The sequence below is a fragment of the Amphiura filiformis genome, chromosome 1 (assembly GCF_039555335.1).
Source record: "Amphiura filiformis chromosome 1, Afil_fr2py, whole genome shotgun sequence".
In the NCBI taxonomy this organism is placed as follows: Eukaryota; Metazoa; Echinodermata; class Ophiuroidea; order Amphilepidida; family Amphiuridae; genus Amphiura; species Amphiura filiformis.
Window position 1 is genome coordinate 54,016,793 of NC_092628.1, and position 21,116 is coordinate 54,037,908.

Genomic DNA, 21,116 nt, shown 5'->3' on the forward strand with positions numbered 1-21,116 from the left:
TTACAGCACGTAAGTTCTCAAGTAACATCTCTGACGTTTACCTTCAACGTAATACCTTGCGGAAACAGAAATGGTAATATCCAGTATCAGTATGAGCTCATAGACTCAAATAATGTGATACAAGATGTAATGATTGCCCATGACTCCATTACCGATGACGTTGTCACAGTGACAATAAACAATTTACAGTGCACGACAAGTTATCGCTTCAGAGTAAGGGGGGCTAATGATGGCGATCAGTTACCCGGTCCTTATACCACAAGAATAAGCAGTAGCACAAGTTACGGTGAGACATAATTATTGCAATAACACTCTTACTAACATTATTGCCTTACGCGTACGCCAGCTTAAAACGCCAGCGTAAGACCATAAGATCAGCTCTGTCTGTCCATCCGTTCGTCCGTCCGTCCTACAGTGTGAAATATCACATTCTCAAATTGTGTTTGTAGTGACTATTAAACAGGAATAAATGTAATAAAGTTGGTATAATTGTGTGACGTTGTCGTTAAAGTTTGTACAACAGAAATATTATATTGGATTATGTTTTACTTTTGATGTCGTTATCGTTTTGTTAATGGTTTTAATGCCTTTATTAAGTTTAGAAAACCCAGCAAAAATATACTGTTGATAGGTATAGTTAGCAGAGAAGATATCTTACCCTTCCCATAATCTTTTGCAACATAATACATCCCCTCATTTCAACAAATGATGCTCCCATTTCGTTTCCTTTGTTTTTCATTTTGAGAATAGACTGACTGGCTGAACAAGGGTCGCTAGTCAGGAATTCAACATATTTTGCAAGATCTGGATGTGCTCTGTTTACTGAGGTATATTTTGTCGACCTGTGGCACAACAAAAGCAGATCAGTACAGACTAGAAGGCTATATATTTGTACACAATCTGTGTACAAACTCTGAGCCCTGAAGCTGCTTTATTTGATGATAAATGGGCGGCCCTTTTTTTAACATTTGGGGCCCTGGGGCCCATAATATTTTACTTATGAGGCTCATGTACATATGTTGAAGTATAATTCTAAAGTGCTATCAGTAGACTCAAGCTGGGCACTGTAGCTGCTTTATTTACTGAGTAACGGCTGGCCATATGTTTTAGCGTTTTGGGCCCTGGGGCCAATGGTGTGACATATGGGGCTCATATTATGAACATATAACAATATAATTCTCAGGTGCAATCTTTTTCCAAACTCTGAGCTCTAAAGTTGCTTTATTTGATGAAAAACGGCCGGGCCTTTGCTTTAACATTTGGGGCCCCGGGGCCCATAATATTTGACTTATGGGGCTCATGTAGATATGTTGAAATATAATTCTCAAGTGCTATCAGCAGACTCAAGCTGGACATTGTAGCTGCTTTCTTTACGGAGTAACGGCCGGCCCTATGTTTTAGCGTTTGGGCCCTGGGGCCCATATTATGTGACACATGGGGTTCACATATACATATAACAATATAATGCTGAAGACCTATTAGTGTACCAAATCTTAACCCTGTAGCTCTTTTATTTGCTGACAAACGACCGGCCCTTTGTTTTAACATTTGGACCTCTGGGGCCCCTAGCCTTAAACATTTAGGGCCAAAATGGGCAAAAGGCAATTTAAAACTTAGGGACCATACATGTGCCACATATGAGATCTAGTGCCCATGTAGTTTTATAGCTAGCCTTGTCAATCTGTTGCCCCTTATTTTAAAATTTGGGGCCCTGGGGCCCATAATATATGACATGTGGGGCTCATGTATACTTTTATATATAGAGTGCCCCTGGATCTATCAGTGTACCAACTCAGGGCCTTGAGGCTGCTTCATTTAATGAGAAACAGCATGCTTTGTATTTTTACATTTGGGCCCCTGGGGCCCGTGACCTTTGATCTCTGGGGCCAAGATGTGCAAAGGATAAATCTACAGGGTAGGTCCCATAAGTGTACCACATATGGGCCCTAGGGCCCTTGTAGTTTTAGCGCTAGCCCTGTCAATCTGTTGCCCCTTATTGTAACATTTGGGGCCCTGGGGCCACACATTTAAATGCTATAACATTTAATGGTTTATTGGTCTTGCGCAGATCCTGAACACTGTAAATATAAACCCAGAAATGCAAGGAAAATCGATTGACTATTAGCATGAAAGAAATTAATGTCCAGACTTTGTGTCTTTTAAGATATTAACGCCTACTTGTTAGGCCATAAAGTTGTTGGCCAAGTGGTTGTAAACTTCTCAGTATTAAAATGACTGAGCAAACACAGATAATGGAATTATCTGTGGAGCAAATACCCTTAATTGGAAACAGTTGATGAATATACAATCTGAATTTTTTTTAAAAGTAAACTCGTGTTTAAAGGGCTGTAACTACAGAGCTATTATAATCTGTAAATGAAAATATCATTGGAAAGAGCAAATTCTACACGTTTAAATAAATTTAAAAAAGAATTGATGTAACTGCTCACAGCAAACCCAAATTATACTTGCTTGAATAAAACCACCCATTTTTAGCGGCACATAAAGTACACAGGTTCACTTCCCACATACCTAGTGTATTTAATAGGCACATTTTTAACTAGTCTACTGTAGTAGACCATTTAAACTTATCATCCCTCTAATCCCACCATGGAAAATCCACCAATCCTGTTCTGATCCAACAGCTATCTATCCATGAGAAATTTTTTTCTCTGGGCATGGCAGTCACTGGGGATGTGGATGTGTTGTGTTTTATTAGGGATGACCATCAAAATTGTATGTTGCCCCTATTGCTACAAAAGATAGTTTTCTGTAAAGAACTCATCAGCAGAAGTATTTTGGTGGTTACATGGTCAAAATCGGTCAAAAACTTTTCGAATTATGAATTTTCAAAGTTTCCCATTCTGACCGGTCATTGGAACGAAAGTCCAAAAAGTCCAAAAATAGCAATGGGAGCAAAATTGGTATAAGCATATATTTACCTTTTTATATTTCTTTATTTTAATATATATGCAAAAATGAAACAAGCATATTGTGAAAGTATCAAAGGGGTTTCTTATGAAATGGCACTTTACTAGTCAATAGCATAAATTATTTCTTCTCTTTGATAGCTGATAATGCCCAGCCATTCAGCAAGTGGCTAATAACTGACCTTGATATGCTTGAATGAACACTGCCATCTGCTACAAAACCATCACACTCTAGGACCTGGTCACTCCATAATGCTACAGGGAGCACAGTACTTTAACAATGGAGTGAAAGACTCATTATTGATTAGGCGCGTATTTTAAAAGTACAGCTCCTGTGCGTGTGGCGATGGACCAATTTTGACTCACACTTACAGAAAAACCAAATAAGTTATGTTGCTGTAATTTGCAGGATAGTTACAAAACATAATTGGCATTGACATCCCTAATTTTTACAGAAAAAATATGAAAAATAAAAGAATGAGCTCAATTTTATAAATGTCTGTGCATGCAGTGATACAGGTTGCTTAGCAACGCGGTTGCCAGTTGTTTAAAAAAGGAATGCAACCGGCAACCGCGTTGTTAAGCAACCTGTATCATCAGCGGTAAACAGAAGATCATCACAACAACATCAGTGTTGAAAAAGAAGTCTGCAAGTCTTCGAAACGTCCACAGTGAGTACTGTTTTATTGGACTAGAAGTATGAAATCTCTTCATTTATTTATCAACAACAGTCCTGAGGAAAATGTTCAGTAATGTTCGAGAAATACACGGACGAAGTACTGTCAAAAATCTGCGTGATTTAGAGAATTGCGAACGTAAGATTGCCCGTCATCAGAACCATATTGTGTTTAGTCTCCGTTGCCGAGACCTTAGCCTCACACCGCCTAGTTTGAAGCTCAAATGCCCCATAAATACCAAGAAAGCCAAGGATATAGTGGAAAAGGCTCAACGTGAATTATTGCGTGAAAGGATAAGGGTTGTCAACAACAAATTCCCGCGGAATTAGAGCTTGCCCACCAAATCTCGTCGCACATCACGAGAGTTCGCGAGAACCCTTTTGAGAAGTCAAAATGTCGGCAAATGCGGAAGTTACAAATTCTGACGGAGAAGAAGGTAAACAACGACAAGAAACGTCTTCCTGCGACATCGGAACTCGACCTGTCCGGGCGCAGTGAAAGAAATGGGTGGAAAACTTATCGAAGTATAGTCTGAGTAAGTCAGAAATCAGTGTTTTGGCCAAAGGATTGAATTTCGCCGTGTCTCCAACCAATGTATGTGCGGAGGATTTCGTGTTAGCCACGGAACTCGCGTGTAGGAACCTGCCGAATTCGGAAGCTGTGCAACTGAGGTAAGGTAGCCAGTACGCTAAGTTCGTCAAAAACCCCAAAGTCAAACGTTAACCAGGATGAAAGACAGGCAATTAAAGACCTCAAGAAAGTTGAGTCGATCATTATCCTCCCTGCAGACAAGGGTAAGGCTACGGTGGTTCTTGATAAAAAGGATTATGAGGAGAAGGTTAACACCATGTTGGGAGATGAAAAACGTACGAGACTCTTCCCACTGACCCCACTCCAAAATATAAAAGAAAACTGGTTGGCATTCTTTCAAGACTTGTGAATGAGGAAAAGATCCCTAATAAAGTACAAAAAATTGTATCCAACTGCAGAAAATGTACCAAGACTTTATTGCACGCCGAAATCCATAAACCTAATGCACCACTGAGACCCATAGTAGATTATACTGCCACCATTGGCTACGAAACTTCACCCATCATGTGGTAAATTCAAAACAACATTTTGTCTATTATGGTCGGAAACTCCACCCATCATGTGGTAAATTCAAAACAACTTGCTGAGGAGTTAGGAGACTTAGTAATTGAGGAAGATTACATCTTAAATTCTCATGATGTTGTGTCTCTATTCACGTGCACTCCGATACACAAGTTTCTTGAAATTGTGAGAGAGAGATTAGAGAAAGGTTACATGAAGGAGTACAATAAGACTTCTGGTTACAACTTGTCGGTGGAGGATGTGATCGAGTTGTTGGACTTCATCTTATCCACAACATATTTTACCTTCAGAGGTGAGATCTTCGGACAGCTATTTGGGGCAGCTATGGGCAGTCCTGTCTCACCGCTTGCTGCAAATATTTTCATGGAACACCTTGAACAGTCTGCTATCGCCACGGCTCCATTGAATTGTAAGCCTAAGCTCTGGAAAAGGTATGTGGATGACATTTTGGAGGTTGTCAGCAAAGACGGAGTCATACCACTCACAGATCATCTCAACAGTATCGACGATTCGAATTCACCTGTAATTAATAATAATAATAATAATAATAATAATAATAATAATAATAATAATAATAATAATAATAATAATAATAATAATAATAACACTAATAATAATAATAATAGACCTAATAATGATAATGCTTATAACCCTACTAGCTATGTAATTATAATAATAACAATATTGCTTTGGAATTAAATCATCAATATATTTTTATATTACTTTTTTTAATCAACATTTATAGTAAATGTTATCAATATTTACAGTAACTTTGATCAATATCCCTAAAAAGATATTAACTTAAACACTTGTTCAACTGTATAATCCCAGTTAGCTCAATTGGTAGAGCATCAGGCTTGTAAACAGAAGGTCCCTAGTTCGAATCCCTTTAGGAACTAAGGTAAGTGACTTGTGTAAAATCAAGGTAGTTAATTTGTCTTCGTTGTAAAATAAAGAGCCAGGTAATTTAAGAAATAAAGTAAGAACTATTTTTTTTCTCATTGGAATGGTTTCCTCTTTACTCCTTTGGGGGGTTGAGATGACTCCCAATAAGAGTCATACATGTTAAGACTCCTGGAGGGGTCAAGTGGGTAGACTCCAATGAGGTGTCATCTAAACTCCCTATGCTAGACTCCTGTAGGGGTCAAGTAAGCAAGACTCCAATGGGGTGTCGTCTAAACTCTCGTTTGGGGGGTCGAACGTTTGTCCCTGAGCACCCATAGTGGGTAGGAGAACATGAAAACTAATATGAGATACTGTATTAGGATCACATATTAAGTATCATGTGAGAGTATACCCTTGTACTCTGGGTAGTGAATGAGAAAAAGCGCCCTCTGTTGTTATTAATCGTATTTAATGCGTATTTACAACGTTGTGAATAAATATTTGACACCATAGAATATAAAAACTAGTAATTTGATAAGTTAAAATAAGATTTTTAACGGAATAAATCTAAATAATATGATTATGCAGTTTATTCCGTTAAATATTTACCCATAATTTCCCTCATTCTTCAGGCCCTGCCCTCTATCGGGTGCTAATTTAAAGTTTAAGCTTGATTGCTATTGTTTCTTTGTAAGCCTGCGGCGCAACCTTGAACAATATTGTCTCTTTGTAAGCCTGCGGCGCAACCTTGAACAATATTGTCCTTGCAGGCCCTGCCCTCTATCGGGTGCTAATTTAAAGTTTAAGCTTGATTGCTATTGTTTCTTTGTAAGCCTGCGGCGCAACCTTGAACAATATTGTCCTTGAGATAACGCCCCGTAGCCACCCCCATTCAGCCCCATACCTCATTTCAATTTTTAACATACCCATATCCTGCTTTTTATATTCCATAGTGTCGCACATTACCAAAGTCAATTATCGATAACTATCGGTTACTGCCATATATATGTCACGTGACAGTGAGAATACCTCTGGCAACACCCGCATACCACTTTAATATGTGATCCTGTCTTCTGGAGTACAAGAGTATACTCTCACATGATACTTAATATGTGATCTTAATACAGTATCTCATATTAGTTTTCATGTTCTCCTACCCACTATGGGTGCCCTGAGATGACACTCGGAGAGAGTCCAGTATGTTTGACTCCAGTTGGAGTCAAGAAGGTAGACTCCCACGAGGTGTCATCTAAACTCTGGTTTGGGGGGTTGAACGTTTGTCCCTGAGATGACACTCAAGAGAGTCTAGCATGTTTGACTCTAGTCGGAGTCAAGAAGATAGACTCCAATAAGGTGTCAGTTATACTCAAATTAAAGAGTCTAGTGCTTTAACCAATTTAAGTGTCATCTCAGGGACAGAGCTGGACTCTTGTGAAAGGGTCACCTACACACTTATTTTTTTCTGTGTGATACATGTTTTTTTATTTTACTTGGCCTTAAGCTTTTTACATGCTCACTAAGGTCTCCTTTCTTCCTTTTGCGGACCCATGGTATCTTTTCTTTGCTTTTTTACAGGCCCACAATACGATTAACAATACAAGATAGCCTTTGACTCTCACTTAGAGTATAAACGATAGGAATTTTTGTTTTTACTATCCTCTACCATGTGATAGACGACAGGCAGGTCCAATATTTTGAGTAGATAAAAATATTGGACCTGCCTGTCGTCTATCATAGGAAGAGGATTGTAAAAAAAATTCCTATCATTTCTTCTCATTGTTAGTCAGTTCAATATAATGTTAATAACTATAAACTATTTTTAAAGCAAAAAACTAAGTAAGTTACTGTCATAAAAACGAAACTTGTTTACAAATCCACATATTCTGATGCGCGTACTACTAGCGTGTGCGAGTATTCCGCACTAGTCTACGCATACAACGCGATACATACGCGCAACTCTGCAAGCGTATTACGCGTTATCAACACTCATGATGACGTGGGGTCGTCTACGGCCTGATAGACGGCACCCGAAATCATGCGGTTGTCCAATCAGATTATTTGTCTACGGACTAGACCACTCCCAATGACTAAGAATTAGAGAATAAACGATAGGAATTTTTGTTTTTCCTATCCTCTACCGTGTGATAGACGACAGGCAGGTCTAATATTTTGAGTAGTGAATGCCGGCGCAGCCGATATAGTCCACTACGATAATAACTGTAAACTATTTTTAAGCAAAAACTAAGTTACCGTCATAAAAAAAAATCCCCTTATTATAAAATGAACGAAACTTGTATACAACTTCACGTATTCTGTTGCGCGTACTGCGCGTGCGTGTATTCCGCACTACTCTAAGCATACAACGCGATACATACGCGCACCTCTACACTGCAAAAACTTCGGTATTGAATATGCAACACCGAGCTGGTGTTGAACCTTCGGGTGTTAATTTACGGTGTTGGATCGTTAAATTAACACCACATGGTGTCAAATAAAATCTTAAATGTGCACTGCATGGACTTTTTTGTAGATCTAAGTGATCTATTATTTGGGTGGAAACCAGCAGAAGCAACAGAAACAATTCACGCTCATTGATTAAGATGTTAACAATGATTAAAGATGATAATTTTAACACCCGTACCAGTGTCACTTCTACACCAAAGAGTGTGGACCTCTCAGAACACCGCCGCAGTGTTACATATGTTCCATCAACACCCAGAGGTGTTAAATTTACACCCCAGTGGTGTTGAATATAGGAAATTCAGGCAAAAGGATCAAATCAACACCCAGCGGTGTTGAATAGGAAATTAACACCTGAAAAATTATCAAATAAACACCAGAATACAGTGTCAAAATAACACTTCGTAGAGTCAAAATAACACTTAGCACTGTTTCATTAACACCGAAAAGTGTGGACCTTTCAGAACACCACCCCGGTGTTGAAATCAATACCCTCGGTGTTACTTTTAACACCGACGATTTTGCAGTGTACAAGCGTGTTATGCAATGTCAACACTCATGTCTACGGCCTGATAGACGGCACCCAAAATCACACGATTGTCCAATCAGATTATATGTCTACGAACTAGACCACTCCCACTGACTAGGAATATTTCATAATTTAGCTTAAAATTGGCAATTTTCCACTCTTTTTAACAATAAGTTCAATCTGGGAGCAAAAGTCGCTACTTTCAAATTGCAATTAGCATTGACATTAGCAAATTTTCTGCACATCGCGCGGATGTTGTTCAGAGAAACTTAATCTGGGAGTAAAATGCCACATTCAAATTGCAAATTTGTGCGCATTTGTCTTCTTAAATGAATGAATGTTCATATTTGGTTATTGGCATCTACACACGCTACTTTCGCTCCGCTTCAACATGTTTTCAATGATTTTACACCAACATCCCTCCCCCATGTTACAAAGAAATTCACACCACTGCTGTTGCCTACCCCCCCCCCCCACACACACACACACCCCACACACTTATGAAGTCCTGTATCGTCATATCGCTGATCAAAGGGGCCCGTGCGTTCATTTTACCTCTCGGTGGCACTGGATATGTATATTATATGAGCGTATGCCGTCCTTTATACTTGCCGTATGATCCCCTGGGTATCATGAAAGTCTCATGAACACATAGGCCCCTTTTTTCCCTCAAAAAGTTTTTCATTGTCACTCTGAGTGAGAGTGTTCAAGTACCTTTCATCAAAAAAAGTTAGAGCAAAATCTATTTTTTGACCGATCACGCCTACGGTAACTATATACAGGGTGTCCCAAAACAAAAAGAGGCCCTTCATTGCGCCCTCTTTTTCTCCTATTTCTGAAAATTTGATCAAACATTTTGGTATGTAAAGAAACCTTAAGTCGTTAGCTTTAATAAACCAAAACAATTATATCAATTGGCGCACAACTGTTGAAGATATGCTCTTTTAAAGAAATGTACCCGTTTTTCACTCTGTCCACGGAGAAGGTTTGGCTACTTAAAAGATTGAAAAGGAGTACATATACCATGCATGAATATCAAACATTCCTCAATGATAACTTTATAAAATAACTTTATTTATGAAATGGGCTTTACCGGTGGGTTAATAGTGTCATTAATTTGTGGGTAAAATGGATGCCGAATGGGACTTCTTTTGCTTTACTTGCAATTACTTATGTTTTTCTTGGTTATTTATGCCTTTTTGTTTTATTATGTTTCTTACTTTCTTACTTTGTTGTTTCTTGCTTTCTTTTTTTTATTTACAACATAAGTTTTTTATTTACAACATAAGTCATTTCTCTTTTTAGGATAAAAGGTAGCCCTAAAAGGCTGTTTGGTTTGTCTTTGGTTCTTCTGAAGTGAGTTTACTGTGCTACTCTGCCCTCTACCTGGTTGCCTCCTTGGCGAATACAAGTTTCAGCCCTGGTCCTCATTGCATCAATTACGTTGCGTACCATCCTTGTGCGCCAGATACTTGCGAATGCATTCAGTAATACGTTTGCGAAGATCTTGGATTTTGCCACAAAGAAAAAAAGTCAAGTGGTGCGAGGTCTGGTGATCGTGCAGGCCACTCCACAGCATGAGCCACCCCAACCACTCTGTTTGCTATCCGTGGACAGAGTGAAAAACGGGTACTTGTATTCAAAAGGACATATCTTCAAAAGTAGTGAGCCGATTGAAATAATTGTTTTGGTTTATTAAAGCTAACGATTAAAGGTTTCTTTACATACCAAAAGATATTTAATCAACTTTTCAGAAATAGGAGAAAAAGAGGGCGCAATGAGGGGCCTCTTTGTTTGGGACACCCTGTAGTTAGGTACTGTGAACACATAGGCCTTTTTTCCCTCAAAAAGTTGTTAACCCGCGCCTTGCACCTCAGCAATAATTACTATCTCATACTTAGTTTCTTCTTTTTTTTTTTTCTTTCTTTTTTTTTTATAGTTGTTGTGATGTTATCCGGGTGTTTTGATTTAACAAGATATGTATCTGCAGGACAGACTTATCAACTAGTGTCGTATCCAAACTATCCATACAAACCAACGATTACAAATGGCATAGGTTCATACGTATACACTTACAATCCACCACTAAATGAGTTTTACGCTGTTGGAATACGTCAGGTAACAATAACAGCTATCGATACGATGAGTTGTGTAAGAGGCTCGTGTCAAATTACGATTTCTATTAATGAAGCAACCGGTAAGATAACACACTCAAACCTAGAAGGTTAATTATGAATAAAATACTGGACTATTAAACAAAACAGACAGGTTCTATTTTGGAAATATGTGCTTATTTAAGCATGAAGCGGCAAGTTCGCGTAAAAACTGGCAACCAAATTATTTAGGTTAATTCGGGTATGCTGAATTGCACAATTTTGTCTGCCAAGCTAAAAAAGACCCCAAACCCCCTACATGCTCATAATTTATCCACACCAGCAGTGGGCTGTGTGATGGCTTCTGCTTCACAATGTCCTGCCATCTGCCTCGGTTGGTTGTTAGCCTGCTCATTTCTGTTAGGGTTGGTATTCCTCTTGCTTGCCCATCTGCTTTAGCACACTCCAGCCATCTTTTACTTGGTCTTCCTCTTGGTCTCTTTCCATGTGTTTTGCCCTACATGGTTATCTTTGGGTATCTGATTGTCTCCATCCTTTTAATGTGGCCAAAGTACTTCAATCTTCAATCTTTCTGCGATAGTGTCTAACACTGTGTGTTCTTTCCCGGATAGCTTAGTTACGTATTTTATCTCGTCTGGTGACTCCAGTAATTCGACTCGAAAGTCAGAAGCCTGTTTTCGTCCTGGTTTTTGAGGGTCCATGTCTCTAATCCATATAGTAATACAGAGAGGATGAGTGTTTGGTATAATTGTAATTTGGTGTCTTGCTTGATGTCTTTTGCTTTCCAGATGCTCTGGAGACTTTGAACTGTACCTACTGCTTTGTTGATTTGGTGCCTCACATCTTCCTCACATGTCCCATCTCCAGATATGGTGCCGCCCAGATACACAAATGATTTTACTTGTTCTAGCTTATCTCCTTCAATTGTAATATGCAGTCTGTTGTTATATTCGGTAATGGCTTGAACTTGAGTTTTAGCTATATTTATAAGTCCACAGTTGCTGCTTTCTTTGTAAGCTTTGTTTATCAGGGTTTGGAGTTCTTCTGGTGATTCTGCTATTAGAACGATATCATCCGCAAATCTAAGATTGTTTATTTTGAAGCCAAAGATAACAGCTCCTGCGTCTTCATTTTCTAGTGCTGAGGATATAACTACTATCCAGGAAAAAAATACTTGGCACACTTGCTCTAAACAATGGAAAGGCTTGCCCAATCAAAATCGGAGAGGCGAGTGAAACATGCATGCAATATATGTGAAGTACAGATTCCCCCCTATATATTACCCTTCCCACTCCCCATCTTTCAATGTTGGAGGTTCTCACGGACCTGTTGACTACATGGCTTGGTCCAACATTGAATTGGGGGAGCGGGGGAAGCGATATACCAAAAGACAGGCAAAGTGTGCCAACCTTTTTTCCTAGATTGTAGTTCCAGAAGTATGTTGAAAAGCTGTGGCGAGATCACACAACCCTGCCTCACCAAATTTTGTGTGGAACCAGTCGGTCAGTTCTCCATTGACTCTCACGGCACTCTGTGATATTTCATACAGTGATTTCAGTAGGCAGATGATCTTCTGGGGGTATTCATAGAACCTCATTGCTTTGCATAGTCCTTCTTGCCAGATGGAATTAAATGCTTAGGTAGCATAGGTACAGGTTTCTATTCTTTTCCAGGTATTTTTCAATGATCTGTCGTAGTGTAAACTGCTGGTCTACGGTTGATCGATTTGGTCTCCTGCTCTGTATATGCAGAACATAAAATTTGGTATACTTCTGCTGTAAATTCTCCACTTTCTATCCAATCTGTTTCAGAAACTCCAATAATCTCCCATTTGAATATTATTTATTGAGTTGGTGAGGTAAAAGTTCAAGGTTTCCTGGCTGGTTCAGTGTGTGTACATTCCCTATTCCAATTATACTCTAGTAGTTAAAAGTGTCTGTCTTTCCTTCGGTTTATCTGAAGTAGCTCTTTCAATTGGGGCTCGACATGGTGAAACCCCTGCTCTAGGAACTTCATCATATATTCCGATTGGTTTGGAATTGTTGCTTCATTCTGCTCCGTCTTGTGCAGGCCCGATGGTTGAACAGGTGGGTTATAATAATCAGGGGCTTTAACCCTGGTGCTGTTGTGGCGCTTCATTGTGAATCAGTTTCGCTCTGTGTTTAGCCATGCGGGCGAGACACGCCTCTCCTGGCCACCCTGGTCCGTCCGTAACTTAATGGACATATATAAGCCATCAAGCTAACAACCCCCACCACTTGAAGGTGGATCAGGACAATTACCAACATCCTCACAAGTTGGTCACATCCTCACACAAAAGTGTTACCACAGGTGGTCTCCCTCTTGAGCTCCATCCTCAGAACATTTTAGATATAGGGTATAGATTAGGTGGCAAATAGGGTAGAATTAAGGAAGGTTGGAAGGAAATAGAATAGATGTGAAGTATAGGCAGGGAGGGTGGGAGAATGCTATTTTTGGGGGGTGGTCAAACTAACATTCTTCCACCCTCATTCTCTTATGCTCATAATTTATAGGGGCAAAATTAAGCATGCTCCAAATTCACTAACAAACATGTCAAATTATTTGTCTGAGTCTGAGGATCACAAAAATGTAACATATTTGCGCGTATAACATATAGTTACCAAGTTATGAGGATCAACAGGTCCAAGGTCTATTTGCATGTTATATAAGGGGAAATTAAAGTTGCTCCGATTTTCGTAAAAATGGATCCAAACTGTTCCTTAAGTTCAAGGGATTCAGGAAAAGAATAGTTTTTACTATTTGCGATGTCAAGTTAAGAAGATAGATGATAAATAAATACAAATTTTATTGAATCCTGTGCAATCCTACATATCTTTTGACTGTTTGCTGTGTAACATGCTAACTAGACATCACAGATAGTATACAAATATATACTGCCATGAGAGGTTCTGGTTAAAACTATGGGCCCGAGGTGAGATCAATAGTATTAATTGATCTCAACGAGGGACCATAGTTTTAACCAGAACTTCGAATAAAGGCAGTATATATTTGTTTTATATACTTCATTAATATATTCTTTGTTTATTGATTGGTTAAAAGAAAATTATTTGACGTTTGGACTCTCCAGCTTCTATCCTGAGTGAACAGCACGACCAATTTAAGCACAACCTATATTTTGCCCTTCAAAAAAATCGAATAGGCTAAAATCAGGCTAACCAATTACAGCAGCGCGAAATCACGTTAGGGCAGTTTCGCGTGCGTGAACCGTTCCGTCGCATCGAATACGCGCACGCGGAAGGCATGGTCAAAAGTACTATTTACGGCTTGGAGGTACTATTTACGGCTCATCCGGGACATTAAAAATACTATTTACGGCTTAGAGGTACTATTTACGGATATGAGTACTGATGGTAAAACTATTTTTGGTCATGTGATCCACTTTTAACCAATCAATGAACAAGAATATATTAATGAAGTATATAATGCAAACTATTCTTTTTCTGAAACCTCTAAGCTAGGCCAACAACTTGCCTCAATTTTTACCAAAATTTGAGCAACTTTGACTTTTGACCCATACACAACCATGACAACAAGCTAATCGACCTGTGACCTTTTGTGCCCCACAACTTCTTAAAGATAGGTCGTACACGCACAAACATTTCATTTCTGGAATCCGTGGGGCCAGACGCATTATCTGATATGTTTGAAAGTGTTACTGGAATAAAATTAAAACAAATTTTGCTCCCTATGGGGTGATGTTTTAGAGGGTCTTGGTCTCAAAACATTACTTGGCAGACAGCAGATTCGAGTTCACCATACCCAAATTAACAAAAATAAGCTGGTTGCCAACTTTTACGCAAACTTGCCGCTAGAACCAGTCTAATGTTGCAACCTGTTTATTTGGTCATGCACCCACTATCCTAAATGAAGAGATTGGCTTTTAATCTGTGATGGGTGCACAATTGAATATTCAATCAATTTTTTTTTCGATTGTGCACTCACCACAGACTTAAAGATTGAAAAATCTTTTCATTTAAGATAGTAAGAGACGCCCTACATTAATTGATGGTGAAGGGGAGTTGAGTTACAGAAGTAAAAGAAGCTTCAGGCTTCACACCAATGGTTTAAAAAATATACATTTTAATGCATAGCTTATAGTGCTCCAACTTTTGACCAGGATTGCAGGTGCATCAAAATTTGGTATATCGGTGGGTGGTTTTTCAGTGATACTAAATCGCCCAATTTGGGTCCATTTGTGCAAAAATGTCCTTAAAAGCACCCAATTTAAGCCCATTTGGGCAAATGTGGGTGCTTTTGAGGCTCTTTTGGCTGTTTTGTGAAACATTTGTACACTGATGGGTTGCAAAAACAGCAACAAATCTTGTATAGAAAGTCAGCATCCGAAAGTCTACGTGACACATCCCTGTACAAAATATTTTAAAGACCCCCGGGGAGTGTGTGTATATTGGTATTGTTGTAGGCCTATTAAAATGCAAATTAATGTCCACAGACATGATAACTGATATAGTTCCTGCAAAATAGATTACAGTCAGCTGTTATATTACATGTCTTTGACATTCCAAAATCTTTTCTTTTCCTTACAACTGGTTCAGTGACATGCCCACAGAATATGGTGGATGATTTGGACAGATTACAAGTGACCGCTCCAAGTTTACAAAACTTTTATTACCCGGATAACGTCCAATATTCTTATCGGAACACACAGACAGGTGCTTCTTTAGGAACCTTTAGCAAATTAGTTCCCCATATACTTCAAACTTTTCCCCTGGGGAATAATATCATCAGAGTAACAGCTACTGAATTTAATAATAGCTTTCCTACAATGCTAACTGCAACCTGCCGATTTCTTTATTTCCGCACAGGTGAGTGAGAACCTTAGTATATTACAAGGTATAGAAAGAGTTGAATAAACTTTAATTAACTAAAAGATCTTAATGGATTTGAAAACAATTCACAGAGGATAGAATAACTAACATAAATAAATAAATACTAATGTTAAACGTTGCTACATGTAAATTTATATTCTCCGGGAAAACAAAAGGAGTATTGGTGTATAAATAATCATCTGATTTTGAATTTTTTTAAGGAATAATTTGCCCATCCACGTCAGATATCAGCATTTCTTCTTCGTCAATCAGCTTCAACAGGCCAGCAATTGTCTTCCCTTCCACTAGCCAAGTATCTGATATTGTATACACGAATTCCGCAAATGGGGTGGATATTGCAACGCTACCGTTCACACAGTCAACACACATTCTGTCAGATCTTGAGACCGGTATGTGGGTTGTAAGAGCGACAGCAACAGATGCTGATGGTAACTCGGCATCATGTCAATTCAGCTTTATGATAGGATCAACAGGTAAATACTAATAGACTAATCAATTTAGATAAAATAATGGGTACACCTGGACAAAATTGAAACACCAATGTTTTTTTCTTGCTGGTCTTTTTTAGGGTCACGGGGTTCCAATATAGCTTGGCAGACAAAAATCTTGAATTCGGCATACCCGAATTAACCAAAATAACTTGGTTGCCAGCTTTTACTCGAACTTAAGCACATATTTCCAAAATAGAACCAGTCTAACATCATTAACTTAAATTTCTTCCACTCGCTATCCCACTTCAATTTCACTCCAAATTGAAGCTATACTATTTCACAAACCGTTGTTTTTGGCGTTCAAGTCGCCATCGGTACTCAATTCCACTACTAATACTAATTGCGGACGTTGTTGATCACTATATCACATAAAACATTATTGTTTTGAAAAAGATACTTCAAATTTACAGTTATCGTCACATTTATTATATACAAATAATAGTTCGTAAACTATATTATTTTGCATTTAGTAATGAAAATGGGACACGTGAAATGTTAACAAATCAATGTTTGTACAGTATTTGGTCAATTCCAGCGAAAGCGGGACAAAATTCTCTCAATGTTAACTTTTCACTTTAAAATGTCATTAATAAAGGAAATCACGTTATTGATGGAGCATATCATGTCACGTCCAATGTGCTCACTTTGAGCATTAGGCCTTTACTAGCAAGTCAAACCAAAGGACAAGTTATGACGGCTTAAATGAATTGGCGTTACCCACGAATTCAAAGATAAAGCACCATATATGTCATTGAATGTCCTTCAATCAAAATGAAATTATTACCGTTAGAAAGAACTTTGCATGATCTCTCATCATATGTAAAACGATTAAAAAATAAAATGATCGTTCTGAAAAAATGTTAAGTGAATATGCCATAAATGACTATATCATAAAACGAAGTTTCGTACTATAATTCTGAGGTCCAAGTGATTATTCTATACAAATATATTTTACCCATAAAATTCCACAAGATCAAATTTGACGTTACCCACGTATCAAATGTTATCCACGAGTCCAGCAAATATAATTGCCATAACTTAAATTAACCTTGAACACTGAATTTAGTTTGACAAGCACTTAAAATTGCAAATCGTATAAAGACGTTCACCGCTTTAAAAAATCTACGACGGTTTAAACATTTGATACCCACGAATCCCGAATAGATGCTAACCTTGCAAAAGAAGGAGAATATTTATTTTAAATCTAAATCAGCACATATTCAAGCCATGGGTATGCTATAATTTTTTACAGTACTTACAGTTTATGCACCTAAGAAACGCAAACCCCAAACGGTACTATAGTACTTATAGCTTTACCCACGAATTCGGCTTTACCCACGAATCCAAGGATTTACTCGTAAACTAGATGTTTCTTATTCTTCTTAACAGTTTGAAAACATGCGAAATAGGTTTCAAAACAGTTCTATTTATTAAATAGCATCCTCTTGAAGGTATACTGAAGCTGTATCGTGAGGTTTTGATTGATTATCCTAAATTACCATTTTTTGGGTGAATGCAATTGGTTAGAGAAACAGGAATCATTGAAACACGATGAAGGAATAACCAAATGATGATTTCCAACCTTCTGTAATAGTTTCTATTTTGCCGCTTACCAATACATACCTTCAAATATGTGTTACCCACGAACATTTTGGTTACCCACGAATCCCTACTTAAATTATAGTCAACAATGTCTTGATAGCGTTTTAGTTCATAAGAACCATCAAACAGGATTTAATAGAATATTGCTGCATGAAAATATGGAATGGTTTTACTTAAAATAATAATATAAAACTGTTTGCTATGTCTATTTGAATTTGGCAACTTCATTATTCTCAAAATTGTTGTACCCTAAATGCCATAATGATCAATTCTAAATAGCTCATGTAATTTGTATTTTGATTAAAATCCATTTTAGTGCCATTGTAGCCTGAATTATTGACATACGGAAACTAATTTTTATTTTTATTAAAAAATTAATAGGAATTTGCTAATTTTCAGACGCTGTTTCCCCACGAATCCATCCGAGGTCCTCATCCTGCAACAAGATATAAAATCTAACTTTATATTTCTATAAAGCATTTATTCTAATCTTTCGAACTAATCCAGTAATGTTAAATGACAGCCACTTTGGAAAGAACTCGAAGAATTGACACAATCTTACCTATACACCTGGTTCTTTCTTAAAATTTGTAATAACCAAAGAATTTCTTTGTAGATATGTGTAATAAAATTCTATTTTACGTTCAAAGTCTTCACTGATTTCTAGTGTATATGGGTCACACGTAAAATATTGAAAGATATTAAAGAAAGTGAAAAGTTGTGGCGTACAACAGGTGAACAAGGCTTAAATTCGTGGGTAACATGCATATGCGCATTTAACACTTTGTTTGGTCTAGCAAGAAAAGTTATTTTTCAATCCGATGGCACTTCTCATTTCTAGAATTGGAAAGGAAAACATTTTAAAATGCCCCCCCGAGAGAGAATTTTGTCTCGCTTTGGCTGGATTTGACCATTTACGTATTACAACACGTGAATAATAGGCCTGTTTTGCCAAATGAAACATAGCTAAATCCTAGCCCCTTAGTTAGTCCTAACTAGCAATAAAAGTAAAATTTCAATGTTTGGCCAATTTTTGGAAATAAGAGCCAAAAACATGCGTTTTTAGGGTGTTTTCCGTATGCTGTGACAATCAAGCCCAAAGACTTGTACTAAGACTAATTTCAGTTTATGCTTTCTAATTTTTGTAAAAGACATGTTTCATTCTTATAACCAACCATTTAATTTAAGTAACACAAAAAAATGATTTTGAATGCTTAGACTTTGTGACTCGATTGTCAGAAAACATGCCGTCAATGCATGTTTTGGGCTCTTTTTTCAAGAAATTATTAAATTTGTGAACTTTTTCTTTTATCTCCAGTTAGGATTAAATGAATGATTAGGATTGAGCTATGTTTCATTTGGCAGAACTTGATAATATTTTTGATTGGATGGACGTGTGATTTCACATTCCTTTCCCATGAGTCATAGAGGTTCCCTGGCTAGATTGGGTTGCTCTCTTGAACTATAATAGACCTTTTTCTGACGCTCTGTTAAGAACATAATTTTCGTAATGTGCCAGCCTGATAAATGTCAATGGTAAAAATGTTTTGAACATTATATCAGGCGTTGACACAGTTGTATCATTTACATTAATATACAGTTAATCCACCTGCAAACGTTGCCTTGGATAATGTTCTTACCACAAGTATAACATTCTCCTGGTCTGTGGCGACGTGTCCTGACACATGCCCTGATGGCATCACGGGCTACTTATACATACTGCTACGAAGAGTAACTGGAATAGAGGTTGGCAGGGGTACTACGGGTGCCAATGAGAGGATGGTGACCATCTCAGGATTGACGCCATGTACCGAGTATTCATTCACTGTGGCTGGCATCAGTGGAAGTCAAGTAGGACAATATAGTGATGGAAATGACGTTACAACTTCAGGAGAAGGTTAGTATATACCCCGGGTATATACACTCACAGCGTGTGACACAAACGCACGAAGCCCATGAAGTGGACACTGATAGTACAAAAGACGCTCAGTTTCTGGTTACAAAATGACCTTAAAGCCATATTATAACATTTCTGTAAAAATAGATTAGTATTTATTTTCCATAAAGTGTCTTAGCTTTTCCTGTCAGATATGTCCCCTTTTAATTTTGAGCCGAACAAGTGAGGTAAAGCATAGAAAATTATTGGAATTTACTACTAGCGCCGATGCATGTTACTCCCGCGGTTGTAATACGGAACGATCCTCGGGTTGTGTGTGTATGTGTATCCCGCACGCCGTGTACATACTGTGCATACGTGTTCGACTAATATTTCCATCGTAATAATGAAACGCCGGTTCCATCGTTGTATTCAAAATCTCGGATTTTGACAAAACTACAGCACCTAAAGTCTTGATTTTTGCAGAGTATCTTTATTGACTAAAGTACATTACAATCGTGTAAAAATCAGAATTTCTTTGAGGGCGTTCTCCTCAGCAAATGTTAGGGGCAGGCGGCATAGGAAGCGCAACATGTGATGTACGAGGCTGACGAAGATACAGGGCTGACAGCCCCATTCAAAATACACGGTTAGCAATGACAAATGGAAAATTAACATACTTGCAGTGTGGTACATTGTCGTACCCCGACGGTTTTAGAGTAAGATAATTTTGCTTTGACACCACATAACAAATTTAGAATTGTTTGTGAAGATTACATGATTATGTGTTAATCCAATGGCGACCTCAAAATTGGCGATATCGTTTCCATCACCGCCTGGTTAGGGGGTTAAAGATATGCTAACCAGAGCCAATAGGCGTTTCAATATCAACCATTTCAATCAGAACATCCAGGTTTGCTAAAAGTCCAGTGCCATATTTTATTAATTTTTAAATCTGTGGTTGCCGTTTGCACTTGCCATTTTAAGTGTTTTTTAAACATTTTTGATGTATTACAGGTGTCATATTTTATGTTTATATGATCTCTTAATTTGTGGGAGCATGAGGGTCTATCTGATGTTTTGGAGTATGTTTGAGCTCAGTGTATACGTGTGGTGTGGATATGTGTGTGAATTAGGGGTGTGTGGGGGTGTTTGGGTGGGTGTTGTATGTATTCAGGGGTGATGGGACCATGTGTGCTGGGCATGCAGTTGTGTGTGCGTCTGCATGCATGGCGTGGTGTCTGGTGTGCACGCGCTCATGCTCGCTTCACATCGACTCACCCCTGCATTCGGCTGTGTATATGAGAATAATAGCCATTTATGCTTTCTTTGTGCAATATCTTTCATCTTTTACCATGCCTTATTTAAATTTAAATGTGTTGTTTATATATTTTGTATTTGTGTAATATTTTGATGTCTTTTACTCTCAAACATTGCTCAATTTAGTCTTGGGGCACCGATGCTTTTTGTAACAAAATGAAATGAAAATGAAATAAAGGTTTATGAAATTTGGTGGGAACCACTCCGAAGCGAGACAAACAATCACAGGT

General features: G+C 38.1%; 1 protein-coding gene across 1 annotated transcript in view; it reads left to right on the forward strand.

The window, feature by feature from the left end:
- Positions 1 to 21,116, forward strand: part of LOC140161686 (uncharacterized) — a 44,050-nt gene continuing 22,934 nt past the window's right edge. Inside the window, exons 1-5 of the mRNA XM_072184989.1 lie at positions 1 to 286; positions 10,534 to 10,791; positions 15,304 to 15,573; positions 15,798 to 16,070; positions 19,291 to 19,587. Coding sequence (XP_072041090.1) covers positions 130 to 286; positions 10,534 to 10,791; positions 15,304 to 15,573; positions 15,798 to 16,070; positions 19,291 to 19,587 — 1,255 coding nt within the window. The 5' untranslated portion in view covers positions 1 to 129. The remainder of the gene's footprint in view (positions 287 to 10,533; positions 10,792 to 15,303; positions 15,574 to 15,797; positions 16,071 to 19,290; positions 19,588 to 21,116) is intronic.